This window comes from Rhopalosiphum padi, chromosome 2 (assembly GCF_020882245.1).
Source record: "Rhopalosiphum padi isolate XX-2018 chromosome 2, ASM2088224v1, whole genome shotgun sequence".
Classification (NCBI taxonomy): Eukaryota; Metazoa; Arthropoda; class Insecta; order Hemiptera; family Aphididae; genus Rhopalosiphum; species Rhopalosiphum padi.
Window position 1 is genome coordinate 6415137 of NC_083598.1, and position 16669 is coordinate 6431805.

Sequence of the window (16669 nt, forward strand, 5' to 3'; positions counted from 1 at the left end):
GTGAGAGGAAAATACAGTAAATACACATATCAATAATATACCTACCTAATACAAACAAACAAGTACAAAATAGTATTATTCTCAAGTTGTGCACTGATTTAAAGAAATTCATTTCAACAGTAATATTTTAAGTTTAACGAAATTTATACTCAGAAAATACGGAAAACTAGAACGCAAATAGAACATTTTATTTGAATATTATATGTTAGAAATTGTATACACAATCATATATTTGTCAAACATTTTAAAATTGAAAACAATGTTAAAAAATCTATGCATTTTATGGTTTTAAACGTAAATACATATTTTATATATTATTAGCTTAGATATAAACGTAATTTGATATTACTTTTTGTGAATTCACGTATTTGTTTTTTATGGTTTGAATTGTGTGCTTTATTATTACTTTTCTTGCTTATTGTTGCCACAACTGTACTGTTTGTTATGAGTTTTTAGATGTATATTTTTAGACGTAAAAATTCCAGTTTTTTTATTTTGTTTTTTTTTTCGATTATAAAAAGAATATTGATAATTTTTTACTTTTTACTCCTCCAAAGTACCAAATAGATCTATTTTTCTACCAGAAACCACCCTCATTTTTGAAAATCGAAGCATTTTTTCTGCCCCGAAGGGGAATTCTGGATGATGGACAGAAAAAACTCACATTTTTTTAAAATCAATTTATCATCTCTACTCTCGGAATAAAATGATTTTAGCATTAGAAAATTCATAGAACCATAATATGAGTATATGGTGTGTTCACGTTTTTGTAATTTACATATTTTACGATTACCCCGAATAATACATATACTTGTCACTTATAAGGTACATAATACATAGGTACCTACTATAGTTTAATTTAACTTTTCAGCAAATTGATTATATATCTTTTATAACGTTTAACATGTAGTTGTTTGAGTTTGACTTTAAAATAGGTCGTTAAACATCAGTAGGTATCACATCATGAATTATATATATTTTTAAATATTAATTAAATTTAATAACAACCATTAATGTGACACAAATAACAAACACATACATATGCTAATGGTTATAAAGTACAAACTTATAACTTACAAGGTATCTTACTAATTAATGTCGAAATGTAAATTTATAATCATAATACATGTATAAAATAAATATATTTATAGCCGTAAATCGTAACGTATATTACATACAATCAATGCATGATGATACACATTTTATTTTACTGTTATAATAATAAAATAATGTATAAACAAGGTGGGGAAGTCATATTACAGTTTGTGTGTAATGAGTTGTCGAAGTATTGAATGTGATTATAATATAATTTACATGTAAATATTACCCTTACATTTTTAAATATTATATTTTTACGATAATTATTAATTTGTACATATTTTTAGATTTTTTCGTTTATTTATTCTTGAAAATTAATAATGTAAAAAGTTAAAACTTTCATTACATTACTTAATTTGTTACATATTGCTTTGGTCCAATTAATTTTTTAACACATATAATAATTTAACATTTACGAATTACTAATTATTATTTGGTAATTTTTAACAGGTAGGTATATACAAAAAAAAAAAAGAAAAGAAAAAATACTAAATCAAGTGAAAGCTTAACGTGAGTAATTAGATAAGTAGGTAATATACGTATTTATATGGAAAATTATACACAAAATACAAATTACATTTAAATTTAATAGGATGTTATAATATGTGTATTGTATAAGATATTTTATAATATTAATAAGTAATTACATATTTCTACAGGACGGTCGCGTATTATACAATATTTACTTAAAAACTAAAAACACGTTTCAATCGTACAACTGTCAACTAGATAACACGAGGTGGTTTGTTAGAAGAGCTATTTTATAATTTAAAAAAAAAATACATATACTATATGGACATATTCTAATCATATTAGCAGTATACAATATTTTATAGTGTAGGTACTAGGTATAATATGATAAAATAATGTTACATCAATCAAGCTGCACACCAGATTTATTGTTAAGTAGATACTACATGATACATTGTAAATTTGTAAATTTGTTAAACCTTATGTTTTTGATTATATATAAATTATATACTTATAATAAAGACGGAATGTTATTATAATATAATAATATTATTATTGTATGTTAGAAATATTTTGTACTTTGCCTTTGACTTTGTCATAATATATTAATTTTGCCATTCGATGTGTTATAATATATTTTGATAATTTTATGTTAGGTTATCCGCAGATGACCTAAACGTAAATCTACGTTTCGATCAGTGTTCGTTTCGTCCACGGCGTACCTAATTATTGACAAAACATTTACATGCTCAATTTTCTGGATACTACAGTTGTATACATAATATATTCAAATGTTGTCGTTGTAACCAGGTGAAATCTCATCTTCACATTATACTCAATCAATGCACACATATGTTATGTACTATGGTACCTATAGCAGATGTGCAGATCAACTCATTAATGATAAGATTATTTAAGCAGATTCGGCAGATGAAAGAGCAATATATATATTATATATAGTGCTTCATGATGAAAATCCATTAAATACTTCATCTAATCTGTAGGTAGGTACAGGAACACATTAACCCACTTGCACCCTCTTATTGGTGTAACTCTGTCTTGGAGAATTTAAGTTAACGAAACAAAATCTGTACAAACAACATTTACTCTCCGTTTTCCGGATTCCCTTAAATAGGACCCCCCCCACACACGCCAACGATTTAAGCTATACAGTTATACAGTATCTACCTACATTACACAGAAACACATACCGACAAACGATTATGTAATACGGGACGAGCGCATGGTAAACCAAAACGCTTTTCCCTAAACAGTAAATACTTATTAACTAACATCCTTACCCAACATAAATTCAGCCTCCAAATAACAGAGATTCATTAATCATTATAAACACACACAACACACACTACTAAAACCAATATGAAGATATGATGGCCAATAAGATAGGTACCAAATTAAAGATATAATATTATTAAGTGCATGTAATTACTACCGAATTTCAAGCATACAATAATTTAATATGATGATAGACACATCTGTATAATATTGTACAAAGTACCTTTTACATTAATATAATATTGTGCGAAACTTTCAGACGATTTCTTTATGACTAATCTTAGGTATATTTCAAGAAAAACCTTATATTCACATTATTATTTGATTAGGTAATTTATAAAATATCCATATTTCTCAATTCTTCTATAAACCTAAAATGATACACTCTATATGAGGCACGGGTATATAAAATCATTATACCTCCACTGTTAAGTACTATTTTACTTTTGATAACTACTATTTTTTACCCTTCTCATTAAGAATTAAAAGTTGTATGTTTCAATAGAAATCTTTCTATTTTAAAATTGCACTAGTCATATTCTACACGAATACAATATCAAGAATAATATCTAAGAATATTATCTATATAATATTTTGAATTTATGACATATTATCGTTTACCTAAATAAAATAAAACCCGTGAACAAATTTCTATACGCAGTATAATAGACTAATTTATTATATAAGGTATTTATCAATATTATGAGTTAGGTATATAATATTCACATGTTAAATTTAAAACATTTACTACTCTAGATTGGAAAAAAGTAAATATTTTTCTTTTATTATTTAAAAATAAAAAAAAATGGTCTTTCCACAAATGTTATAGTTACAATTATTTTATATGTATTTTTAATAATATATTAATATAAACATGTATTCGAATTTCGAAGCATAGTAAAATTATGTCAATAAGAACTTTAAATTTAAACATTTTTTTAACGAATAGGTAAACATCACATATAATAGTTCATATTATACACACGCACTTATATTAATATTCATAATAATAGTATAAACTTGTAGATTAATTATTTTATCTTATGGATTCACAATTAAAAAAATTCGAAAGACATTAATTTATAATTTTGTTAATTATATTTACATAGATAATATGAGATGGACAGACAATAGATACAGGATAATAAAACGTTTCATTGCATTCTCCTAAGAATTATTAAAAAACTATAATTGTTTGGCTTGTCAAAAATGATTTAAACTGGATTCAACCCCAGTTAATGCAAAATGGTAAAATAATTATGTGCAAAATACCTGCTTATATTTCATAGATTAACAAAAGATAATACCTATTCATTATTCGTCATTAAAATTTGCATAAACCGCACGAAGTTGGGGTTTGAAATTACTTTTTACAATATGTTTAAAAATAAATAAGTTGAATTTAACTTGTGAAATTTGTAAAATAAAATCTAAAAAAGAAAAAAAAATATTTCATTTAAGTAAAATGATTTGTGTTGGTAATATTATAATTAATAGATATTTTATTTGTTTATATTGATTGATTAATTAACTATATATTTTTTCTATCATTCTACACGTTTTAGTGAGTCCTTTAATAGATATATATTACAATAAATATATAGTTTTAATAATTGTTATAAACATTATCTTCAGTAGTTTTAAATATCCGTTGTATGTATCTATCTTATTAAATAATTTGTGGGTGAAAAGTTTAGTGTCTATTTATAAAAACGTCGATGGTTTGTTTATGTAAATAACACTGACTAAATGTAGGCATATAGTTTGGCATAAATATAAACAGACATAATATACATATATTTTTATCATAATCGTAATTTATTTAAAAGACGTTTTATTTAAGGTTTTACTTAAAACCAGACCTTGTAAAAAATGTTTTTTTATTTTTATAAACTTAAATGTCTGTAGGCAGGTATATAGATTAACTATATACTATTGTGTTGTTTAACCACTTTACGTTATAAAAGAGGAAAGTTGAAACAAGTGTATCTCTGATTAAATATTTAATTGTTTTATACTAAACTTTTTGTATTTGAAAAATAGGTCACCAAGTGCCAAATTAGTAAATGTAGATCTTTTTCTTTATTAATTATTTACGACAGTAAGAAGTAACTTAACATAATAAAAATAGTTTTTTTCCTTTATTTATTTTTCTGAATTTTCATTTTTACTGGTATCACAACCTTTGGTTTTACATTAATAACAAGATTATATTAATATTATACACAATAATTTTTTTCTAAAAATTGTATTTTTATCATAAAATGTTGTTTTTATTGGATTCTATGGTCACATTAATACATTATGTACTGTACTTGTAAGTTATGACTGTAATACGCAAACGAGTCTGAACATCGATAGGGTTGTGCGGAGGAAAATGGGATTAATAGTTGTAATAATAATGTGTGTATATCCTGCACTATAATGTTATTATATTTTTATGAATGCGACAACGATTTGGATTGGCGACGACGAGATCCGACAACAGTTAGAGATTTGTTTAATTATTTAGGGCTAAGGTCACAAATACACTGCATGTGTCACCCCGCACAGTCCAACAATGAAATATCGTCGACGGATATATTATATAATAATAATAATAATACAGGATAAAACGATGATATTTTGCTGAGTCATCAATAAAAGTATAAGTCGGTACGGTCACCACGTAATCCACGGTTTAATTGGCACTATTAAAATTATTATTTTCTCTTAGAGACTTTTAGGTGACAATATGTAGTGTATAATATTATGCAGGTAGACATAAAAATACGTAAACAAATAATAATAGTCGTCAGTGGCTCACACACATAGCACTGCGACAGCAGTGTTTAGGACTGTCAGGAGTTTCAGTGTTTGTCAGGACTCGGGAGTATTTAGCATGTTTTTAAATGATACAGGTAAAATCACCTGCACCTGTGCTTACCGAAAACAACGATTTTCTCACTAAATTTTTTATAGTTTGTTTGAACAATTCTAACCAACTGGGTCTGCGTCACCCCTCTGATTTTATAAGTCGACAGCCCCATAACCACTTTGCACAGTTTGTGTGCTCTGCTGGTGTAGATCGTCGTGGCGTAGATCTTCGGGGAGAAAAATTAGCTATACGTCTATAATATTATATATATATATATATGTTTTTCTTTCTACAGAACGTTTTGTTCGGTACGACATCCGTTGCCGCCACTGCCACCACTGCCGCCGTTGTTTTGGAGCAGACCTATGGTTGCCGGGTTCATGTAATGCACCTCGGAAGCGTTGCTGTAGTTGTACATGTTCTGCTGGCCGAAAGCCGCGGTCGGCGTGGCTGTGTCGTTGCGCGATTGCTCGTACCGGCGGCGCAGGCACGGCGGACACCACGGCGGAGACCTGGGCCAGCAGCTCTGCAGCGTCTTCTGGAACGCCACCCGGAACTCCCGGTTGAAGTACGCGTAGATGAGCGGGTTTAGGGCCGAGTTGAAGTAGCCCACCCAGAACACGAGCACTGTTACCCACCGAGGCATCCACGAACCGGCTTCCAGCAGCGAGCTCATCATGTACCTGCATTCACGAATTTATCAGTTACACGATATAAAAATATACGGTTTTATTGTAATAACTAATAATAATAATAATGATGATGATTTGTGCATATATTATATTATATTATGAGAAAAAGAGAATGGGAGAGTATTTCGAAAAATGTGGTCTATCGACGTCCTACTCCCACGCAAAACATGCAATCCCGAAACAGGTATAACTCTGGAAATGTCGAAACGAACAATAATGATTACAAATGCGCAACATTTAAAAACAAGTAGTTTTTTTTCGTACGGTTAATATTGGCTGGGTAGCTATAGGTAGATACTGTATTGTGTTACTATTAACCAAAATGTCCACATTATTATTATGTCCGTATGAAAAAACTTAAAGCGTGAGTTTTTTTTGTAAAAATAACCTTTTGTTTATTAACATTATTGTATACACGTTAGTTCATTAGCATTATATTATTACTATGTTATTATGTAACGAGAAATCATCTCTGACAATAACAACCCGGCGTCACACGTCAAAACCGTTATCTATATTAAAATAGATGAATAAAACCGTGAACATGGCGCGTTCTGAAACACCAACTATATACTGCCACCACAGCCACAGCGGCCACGGGTCAACGGTAATCATATAGAGGCCAAATCGGCGTACCTGTTGACGGCGGCTCGTTATGAAGACGAGAGAGGTGGTGACTAACAGGCACTGTGGATTGTCGAGCCGTAGTTTGCCGGACGCGCACAGATGCTACAGAGTGGAATACGATGTATAAATCCGTATTAACGCACCGTCACATCTGTACCGGATCCCGAAAACGCTGTCGTCGGTCTACTACAACAGTAGTACTACGGTATTCTTAGTGCCTGTTGATCACCGCCGCCTGTATGATCTACATAACGCCAACATAATATGGAAATCCTTCACTGGCGTGTCTTGGACTGCCGTCGCCGTCGGACTCGTAAGTTTACTATAGCAATAAATATTTGCTCCCCGTCCGTATTCCTCTGTGCAGTGCACGTGGAATACCGTGTGCTCGTATTAACGCGCCCCGTGCACAGAGAACGAACAGGTAAAGCCCGCCGATAGCGCGAATCGCCGTCACATGTCGTCTATGCGGCTCGTGATGGAATCATAGACCTTATACTATTATTATAAAGTCTATGGATGGAATGCAAAAATACATGACGTATTAACGCCCTATCGTCATATATCTATTCATGTAGTGTATAGTGTTTGCATTGTAAAGTATTATATATTGAAAAATACAGAGTAGTACAAAAGTTATTTGTCTATTGTGAATAAAATAGAACAAAAGAACATTTAATTAAATATTAAAGTTACATGTATAATAAATTATTAAATAATAGCCAATGACAGAAGGGTTATTCATTTCGTTACAATTGCGATAAGTTTAAAATTGTTGAATTCATGTTCAAGTTATATTTTGATAAACGTGCGCAGTTGTCAAATGAAGGAATACCAAATAATATCGAAAATGCTTAAATATTTGCACTCTTTTTAATGAAGAAAGGGGAAAGTTTATTTTGTAGGAAATGTAATTGGTAAAGACTTTCATAATCACTTAAACAGTAAAATGTATACATTTAGTTCATCGATTTAATCTTAAAAATATACTCAACGTCTAAATGTTATTATTTGAAATATTATAATTTATAACAAGTAAACTTTTGAAACGTCAGTAGGTAAAGATTTTGTATTTTGTATTATTTATATTTACTGTAAGCAAAACAATTCAAATGTTTTTTAAAACGTTGATGTAGCAAATGGAAAGTAAACTGAATTATTACATTAATTCAATTTAAGTAGGAAAATAAATTATTTGATGAAAATAAATATCGAAGAAATAACGAATATAAACTATTCAATTTTTTACTTTACTATATCGTCATTGAGTTAGTCATGAAATATTATATGCTTTGTATTAGAAATTTGTTTTGCGTGTACTATGCAAATCACGACAAACAATATTTTGTTCGCTTAGGATGCGACCTATTGAAGAAAATACGAGTGAAAGCGTGAGCGACTGTAACTTGAATGCAAAAAGCTCCGCTCAAGTTGTTAAGTATGAAAAAAATAAAATAACATACCTACACAGTACAACACGCACATTATAATGATTGCGGTGCTTGATAAATTATTATCACGTCATAGCCGTTTCTTTCTCTTCTTTCTTTGCTGGATTATTTGGTAAAAAGAGACTAATAATAGAATCTGAACATCAAAAGCCACGTATATGGAATATCAGACGTTATTTAAGTGAGTTATTACTCATCGTAATATTTCAAACCTTTGCAACCAAACATCTTGCAAAGTGTTACAGCGGTGGGGGATTTGTAAAGGAAAACGCGGCTGCGATAGCTTTTAGAACAATTTTATTATTATTAATGATGCCTAAATATAATATCTACGTTTTTATTCCGTTTCTATTCATGCGGTGGAAACATTACTCCATTTAAGAGTAGTGTCGTGTAAATATGCAGAGAAAGCTTTTTGAACATTTCTCGAAAAATTAAAATATATAAATAATTGTTATACGTGCAACTATACAACACTTATAGTAGGTATGTCTGTTACTGAAACTTATATTATTTATAGAATTTAACTGGAATAATATTAGTATAATATTGTATTAAGCACTGGGTATTTTTGTGTAATCGGTCTTGAACACCTGGACATTTTATTGTGCGATTTTTTTTAATTAAAATTTCCTCGGTTTTCGTTTAGACGTTTTCAAATATTTCCATCGAATGGGCTTGTTTTTAATATATAAGTACTACAAGTAATGTATAATATATATATATATAAATATATGAGATAGAAAGTAGGTACCTAAATAAATAAATAAACTTAAAAAACAAAGAAAAGATTTTTCATTTAGTTTACTTGCTTTAATAATATAGATAACTGCACTGGCTGCGTAAGGGTCAGGTTATTAATGTTAATGTCAACCGTGTTATCTAGATGGTACATAAAATAAATGGTACACTACTAATCGGCCGTTTAACTTTTAACTAGTAGCTAAAGTTTACATTTGTGATCGATAAGAATTTAGAGAAAACTATGTTGTATATAATACAAAATACAACACATTTTACTTTATTTTTACATCTTATATATTATATTTGTTTTCAATGCTCAACTTTTGAGAAATGGATTTGGGAAAAATGAAAAATCCATTTAGAAATATTAATATATATTATGTATTTTGTTTATAAATGTACATAGCGTGAGTAAATAAAATAGGATACTATAAAAAATTGTGATTCTATTTCAGCGTATATTTTATGTGTTGGTTGATGTTTTTTTCCCGTATAGTTTTACCAATGTTGGCCTAGAATAAGTTGTCAAGAATGAATGTACGTGCATTGATGTTAAACAAATTCGATACCAAGTTCATTGAAGTGAAACGACGAATCAACATTGAACATGGGAAATCGTTTTTGCAGTGATGTGCAGTGATGAAGGTAAACAGCTGAGGTGAAAAAAAAAATACTTAAAATCGATAACATTTATTTTTAAAATTACTGAATAGGTACGTGTGACGTGTTAAACTGCGAGTAGTTATTGATTTTATGATAACGTGAAATTTATTTTTCACTGGTTTTCGTTAATATTTTTTTTTCAGTTGAAAAACGCACAATCCTCAAAACTATAAAGTTGACATTGACCGCTGAATATTGGATAAGTTTCCGTGTTGTAATGGAAATGGAAAAAAAAAACTGTAAATTAAGTATCCACATTAAAAAACTTAGCCGTTTTTGGGTTAACTAATCTTTATTCAGAATGATTTCCGGAATTAAATAATTTATCATTGCTTCGATGCTTATAACATTCACTTTAATGGTTAGAGAAATGGAAATATTATGTGTAAATAGATTAAATTCTAGAAGACCACTGGAGAATATAAAATGTTTCTTAAACTTCACACATATTTTCGTAAAAGGAACAATTTTTCCATTGATTTGACATTGAAACGATACAGAAATAAAATATTATAATGTTTTTTTTTAATAAATGTATTGAACAGTTGTCGAGAAAATATAATATATACATTTCTTGGTATATCTATGTATACTCGAATATTTTATTCACTATTTTGTATTTACTATATTTATATAACATATTTTTTTATAATAGTTTAAACTTTATTAAAATATGATTCTGAAGCTTTTGTACTTATACATGTACGTTCATAATATTTTTGACGAGGTAGACTTAAAAAGAGATGTCTAGGGTTTAACGAAATTAATATGCAGATAATATCACATACTTTTATGTGGAGTGGCGTGTGAGGTATATACGATGACGTTCGGTGTGATGGAAGACGGGTTGGGTGGCCAACTTAATACAGCTCTGAGAGGTGGTGAAGAAGGATAAAATATTTTTAATGTGGGATCCAAAACTCAAATGTTATATTTCAATAGTTTTTGCATAAAATGTGTTTCGAGTGTTCTGAACTAATCGAGATGAAATTTTATATTTCAAATTAAAAAACATGGAGTTTTCGTTGTACAACTTAGCTGTTTAATATAAGAAGTCCATACATGTCCTTGTTTAAATACTGATAAAATTCTATTTTTTTAGTTTTATATATTTGTAATAATTAGAAACATAGTAAAGAATATTATTTATGTCATAATGCTGGTATATAAAAAAAGTCATTATAATGGAAAATATAGTATGGTCGATACTATATTAGCGTACCTACACAACTTTTTTCATTAATTTTGTTCATGCACCTATATATAACAGTTTTTTTTACGAATGTTCAATGGATTTTGTTGTTAGTTGCTGCTTATGAGTGAAAACTGTTTCGTCGTAACTGTTCAGTATTACCGTCTCCCGCAGTGTGAAATATATAACCAATATTGGAAACACCTGCCTGGACTTGTAATATTAAATATTTTTTTCCTGATATGGTAAAAAAAAGCGCAGATGCACCCGATGGTTCCTGAAAGCACGAAGGACGTACGACATCATACGTCAGGTACCGGTACAAGTTATTAAAAAAAAAAAACAATTTAAAATAACCCGGAATAACCCGGAATGAAGCTAAAGAGGTAACGTTTTATGTGAAAAAAAAAATGTATACATTATGCTACATAATATTAAATACGAGTAATAATGTTCACCATGTAAAAAAAGGTAGCCAACACGCCAAAAATGCGGACATAATGATGCCCAAGGTACGGGCCGCTTTCCGTTCCCGTTTCATTTTGTTACTCGAGGCCGCCGGTCGAAAAGCTCCCGAGTCCGGATCCGTTTCCACATCGACGTCCTTCACAGCATCCGAAGTTGACAGCGCTCCGAGTGCGCTTATGCCATTGATCTGTAGGTGCTTGTTCAGCAACGCCGCGGCCACTTTGCTCCTGAAAACGTAAAAAAAAAAAAACACGAAATAAATGACATGAACTATTTGGACCATAGACCAGTGATATAATCAGGATTTTGCTTTTTTTGGCAGCATGATCTGATAATTTCTTGTATAAAGAAGGTTAAACTAAGATATTTTATAATTTTGGTACCTATATGAAAACTAATGCGCTGAGTGTAGAACGTTTCAGACTTTTCAGGTCTCCGTGGAAATTACGATTTTAATAAATTGATACATTATATCCTATTGATACATATTTATAAACTGCTATTATAGTAGTCTATAACAGACAAGGTTCGAATACAATTTGTGGTTCACAATATTATTATCGATGTGCGTATACCTAATAGAAAATACAATATTATTATGATAGTATGATACTATCCTTACCTTACGAAAATCGTATCTGCGCAGTTTGGCGTTTGCAAAGAAAATTTTTAAAGATATATACTATACATTTTTTTAAGATTAAATTTATTTTATGCCTGTTGGCTGTTTCGTCAAAGCGATGGAACAAATCGACGTAGAAACGTGTTGACGTCATGGCGTTCGAGATAAATTGCTACGACGTTAAAATGAGTTCTTAAGTGTAACGGGGACAAATTATATTCAGTGTTGGTGCCACAGTATACGATTTCGTATTGAAAAGGTTCGCATTAATTTTGCAGACCTTCACGATTGGCCATCTAAAACGGGTAGGTAGCAAACATTTTACAGATGATGATAACAGTAATGTTAAATTAGATTATGTTTGTACGAATTTAAATTTTCTCCTTTTTCATTTATTTTTACTTGATTCATGAACTGGCGCACTTCATAGTACTTGATTTATGGTTTATTTTTTAGAGATTCTAAAATTGTATCTAAATCCTTTATATTTAACACCATTTAAAGCAGAGTTTAATCGAATAAATCAGAAACATTGAAAATTATTTAAAATGTTAATTTAAATTTAATTTAAAATAAAGAAAAAGTATAATTAAAATTAGTTTTTATGTTTTCGTATGCTGAGTAGGTTTATTTGGGATTAAGTACACGGAAACTTCTATATATATATATTATATATGCATTGCATCAATATGGTATTTTCCTATTAACAAAAAGACTGTACTGGTTTATTTATTATATAATAATTCGTTATTAATATTTAATAATGTTACATACTATATATGATTTTGTATTCTTTTGAAATATAAAATTTGTATGTATTGATATTATTTGTATAATTTGAATTACTATTACGATGTTATATCTAAACTATAAACAACGTTTTATATGACTATAAACTATAATTCTATCTGATTAATACTTAATATGATGTATATGAAAAACTGTGTTTTAGCAAAACAAATGTTTCTGAAAACATCATGGACATTAAAACATATTGTTTAGTATAGCATAGAGAAAAGATACAATTATTTATGAAAAATACACAAATAGTTTTCTTTTGTGTAAGATATTCTTTTCTAACATAATTGTATTGCGAGGAAAAACTTCGTACTTTGGTCCTTCAAAAGCAAGAGGAAAAATGAGAAATCCATATTATTTTATCTCGTGCAAATTATTTTTACAGTTTAATTTTTGTTCTATTTCATTGAGAGTAACAATAGTATAGTCAATTTGTATTTGACGAAAAAATATTTAAAAAATAGTATTATAAATATTAATATTGAGATTTCTAACACTTTCCAGTAACACACAAAAATAATTCTGACTGTCTTGACCCGTACAAAAGATCAGTTAGAGTTATAATTTATTTAATTTTGTATTTTGTATTTTTTTTTTTTTTACTAGGATAACTAATATCAGTTATTACTTTTATAAAATTACGATTGGTACGAATAAGAATTTAAAAATATCTATAATATTAAATTCATACAAATTTAATTTTTAAAAATTTAGTTGTAAATGATTTTGTTAAATATTCATTATTTAATTTCATAGACCCACGTATAAAGTAGTTAGTTCTAAATAAATCTCAAAAAAAAAAAAAAAAAATAATGAAGATTTTAAATTGCATTATTTAGGTATAGATTATTATGAAAGCTATTGTATCAATTTTGTATACATATATAACGCATGTTAAAGTCAAGTGGTGCCAAAAACAGTAGCCTACTTAACGTGTAAAATACCCTCCATTAATCAATTTTATTTGGTTTTTCTTTTGTATTTTTTGTATGAAATATGAACTAAAATAGTTTTTGAAAAGCATTTAACTTTTATTAACAATTAAAAATATTTTAAGTACTTATACAAATATTACAATAAATACATTTTTTTAAATGCATATTTTGTGTTGTTTAAAAGTAATACAATTTTTAAGATATTCTATATATTTATAAAAAAAAATAGTGAATAAAGTGTTTTAGCACGTTTAAATTTAAACTAAATATTTTTTGACTACATATTGAATGTAATCGACTCCCAATTATTTTCTAACTCAAAATATAAGTATATACAATTATTTGAACAAACAATTTTTATGTTTTATAAAAACACTTTTGATAATATATTTTAAGAAAAAAAATATTAAATATTAAACACATTTTTGAATATTGATATGATAAGTCACAAAAATAATATTTATGTCAATCAATATTATTCAATGTATGAAAATATAAATATTTAGAAGCACCTACGTAGGTATATGAAATTAGTCAACACTAGAACTTTTATGCATAAGAAAAATATCTTTATACAAACATATATAAAATGAACTAAAAATACCGATACCTATATTATGTATATATCATAAAATATAGGAGATTGGTTATTATAATAACAATGCTTCCAATCAAGGCTGAATATAGATAAATGTTACTATACCGAGTTGAATTAACATTTTTTACTCTTTTTAACTTTTGAAAATAAAATAATTGTCTCAACTAGTTATAGTGCAACAATGTACAATCAATGTTATCTATAAAATAATAATATTAAAATACAGATTTTTAGTTTTTTCTTTAGCCTTATAATAGCTGAAGCGAATGTCATAAATTTAATAAATTTATGTTATTCTACCGTAATCGCAAACTTATACCGTTATTAAACTTGATTTAAACTTACTTAATATCACAAACTAATACTTATGGTGAATACAAATACGGTAATTTATTTTTAATATCTATTCCGAAAAGACAGATCTTTGTATAATTAATTCTAAGACTCCAATCGATAAAATACAAAACTGTTTAAAGTTGATTAAGTTATTAATATTAAAAATAATTTATGAAAAATAAGAATATGATGAAGTACTTTTTCAATAGGGTTTTAATACAAATTAGAATTTAATATAATGTGTATTTCATAACACAAACAATTATTTAGTTGTAAAATATTTATAATTTTATCATTTATTTTTTTCTCAATTATATGTTTAGGAGATCGCGTGGCCAATTACGCTTTAAGCGGCGGGGAGGATTACCAAGAAGAGTGAGAGAAAAGAGATTTGATATTAGAGGATTTTGGTGGGCTAAAGTGTTAGGGTAGAATTTTTTATAGTGAGTGGGAGTATAGAGAGAGTAGGAATTTTGAGATTTGTATGAAGAGTTTTGTTGTTAACGTACCACAGCGCTTTTAATTTTATTTAAAATACATTTAGAATAATTATTTTTATATTTTATTTTTAAGAAATAATAAACGTAGAATTATTACTATTTTTTTTTGGGAGTATTATGACAACAATGGCGATTGAATGTAGGATTACTTCATGAGCTCATTAAATACTATTAATTTCTCTGAATTTTTTTAATAACATTTAAATTCAAACAGTTTTATTTATTGGCATTTAAAATAAGTTCATACATTTATAAAGTAATTAATAATGAACACAGAGTATATTTTAAATAATATAAAATACACTGTTATTTTTATTGCCAGTTAAATATCAACATAAATTATATAATAAATAATTATTAATACGATTTGTAATTTTGTAAATTATTGTTATAGTTGATGTATATTATGTAATTGTTATTATAAAAAATAAGGCTTTTTAGAAAGGTAATATCAAATATAAAATAATTCTTAAAAAAATATTATGTCATTACGTTACACTCTTTGATAAAATTAAATAATTTTTTAAGTACGAAAGCTATTTGCAAGACTGAATAATTTGTGATTTTTATTTACAGTATTATTCCAAGGCAATAAATAAGTGTCAATTTTATAAAATAAAAAAACTCAATAAATTTAAAAAAGTCAATGTATAAGGCTATGATAATATGGTTGAATGCCTACGAATTTTCAATGAGATTCAAAATATTATATAATAACATACAGCTAAGTAATAAATAAATCTTTAGTCTGAATGTCAAGTCACAATTTTTAATACTTTACGATTTGTACAAGCAAAATTATAAAAAAAAAAATTTTTAAATTATTATTTTTGTATCTTTGTTACTCGCATAAAAAGATAATTTATTGAAAATAATAGCAGTATAATTAAAAAAAAAAATATCTCAAATGTTTCAATTAATATTTTATACAATTTTATAATTTAATAAAATTCAGATGATTTTAAATTTAATAATTAATTAATTTATCATTATTTAGTATTATATAAGTTGTTTAAATTGTAATGGCAGAGACTGAAATATCGTGTATCTGTTGGTACGTGTGCTTATTAGTTATAAACGTAATAAAATACTTTTTGAAAGTTTCAAATTTATTAGCCAAACATTGTTTAAGTGGATTTTGCTTAATTCGGTCAATATTTAAGCTAAACAGAATGTAAACACATCAATGCTTTTCAAACTCAAAGATGGGGAATGTATTAATAGTTTATCTAGAAGAATCTATATTCCCAGACATGCACTATAAATCAAAATTAAAATGAAAAGATAATAATAAATTATTGGCTAGTACTAAAATTTAAGT

General features: G+C 27.6%; 1 protein-coding gene across 1 annotated transcript in view; it reads right to left on the reverse strand.

The window, feature by feature from the left end:
- Window positions 1–1123: 1123 nt before the first annotated feature.
- Window positions 1124–16669, reverse strand: part of LOC132921217 (octopamine receptor beta-2R-like) — a 114950-nt gene continuing 99404 nt past the window's right edge. The window contains exons 3-4 of the mRNA XM_060984097.1: window positions 11550–11786; window positions 1124–6405 (exon numbers count right to left, since the gene is read on the reverse strand). Coding sequence (XP_060840080.1) covers window positions 6012–6405; window positions 11550–11786 — 631 coding nt within the window. The 3' untranslated portion in view covers window positions 1124–6011. The remainder of the gene's footprint in view (window positions 6406–11549; window positions 11787–16669) is intronic.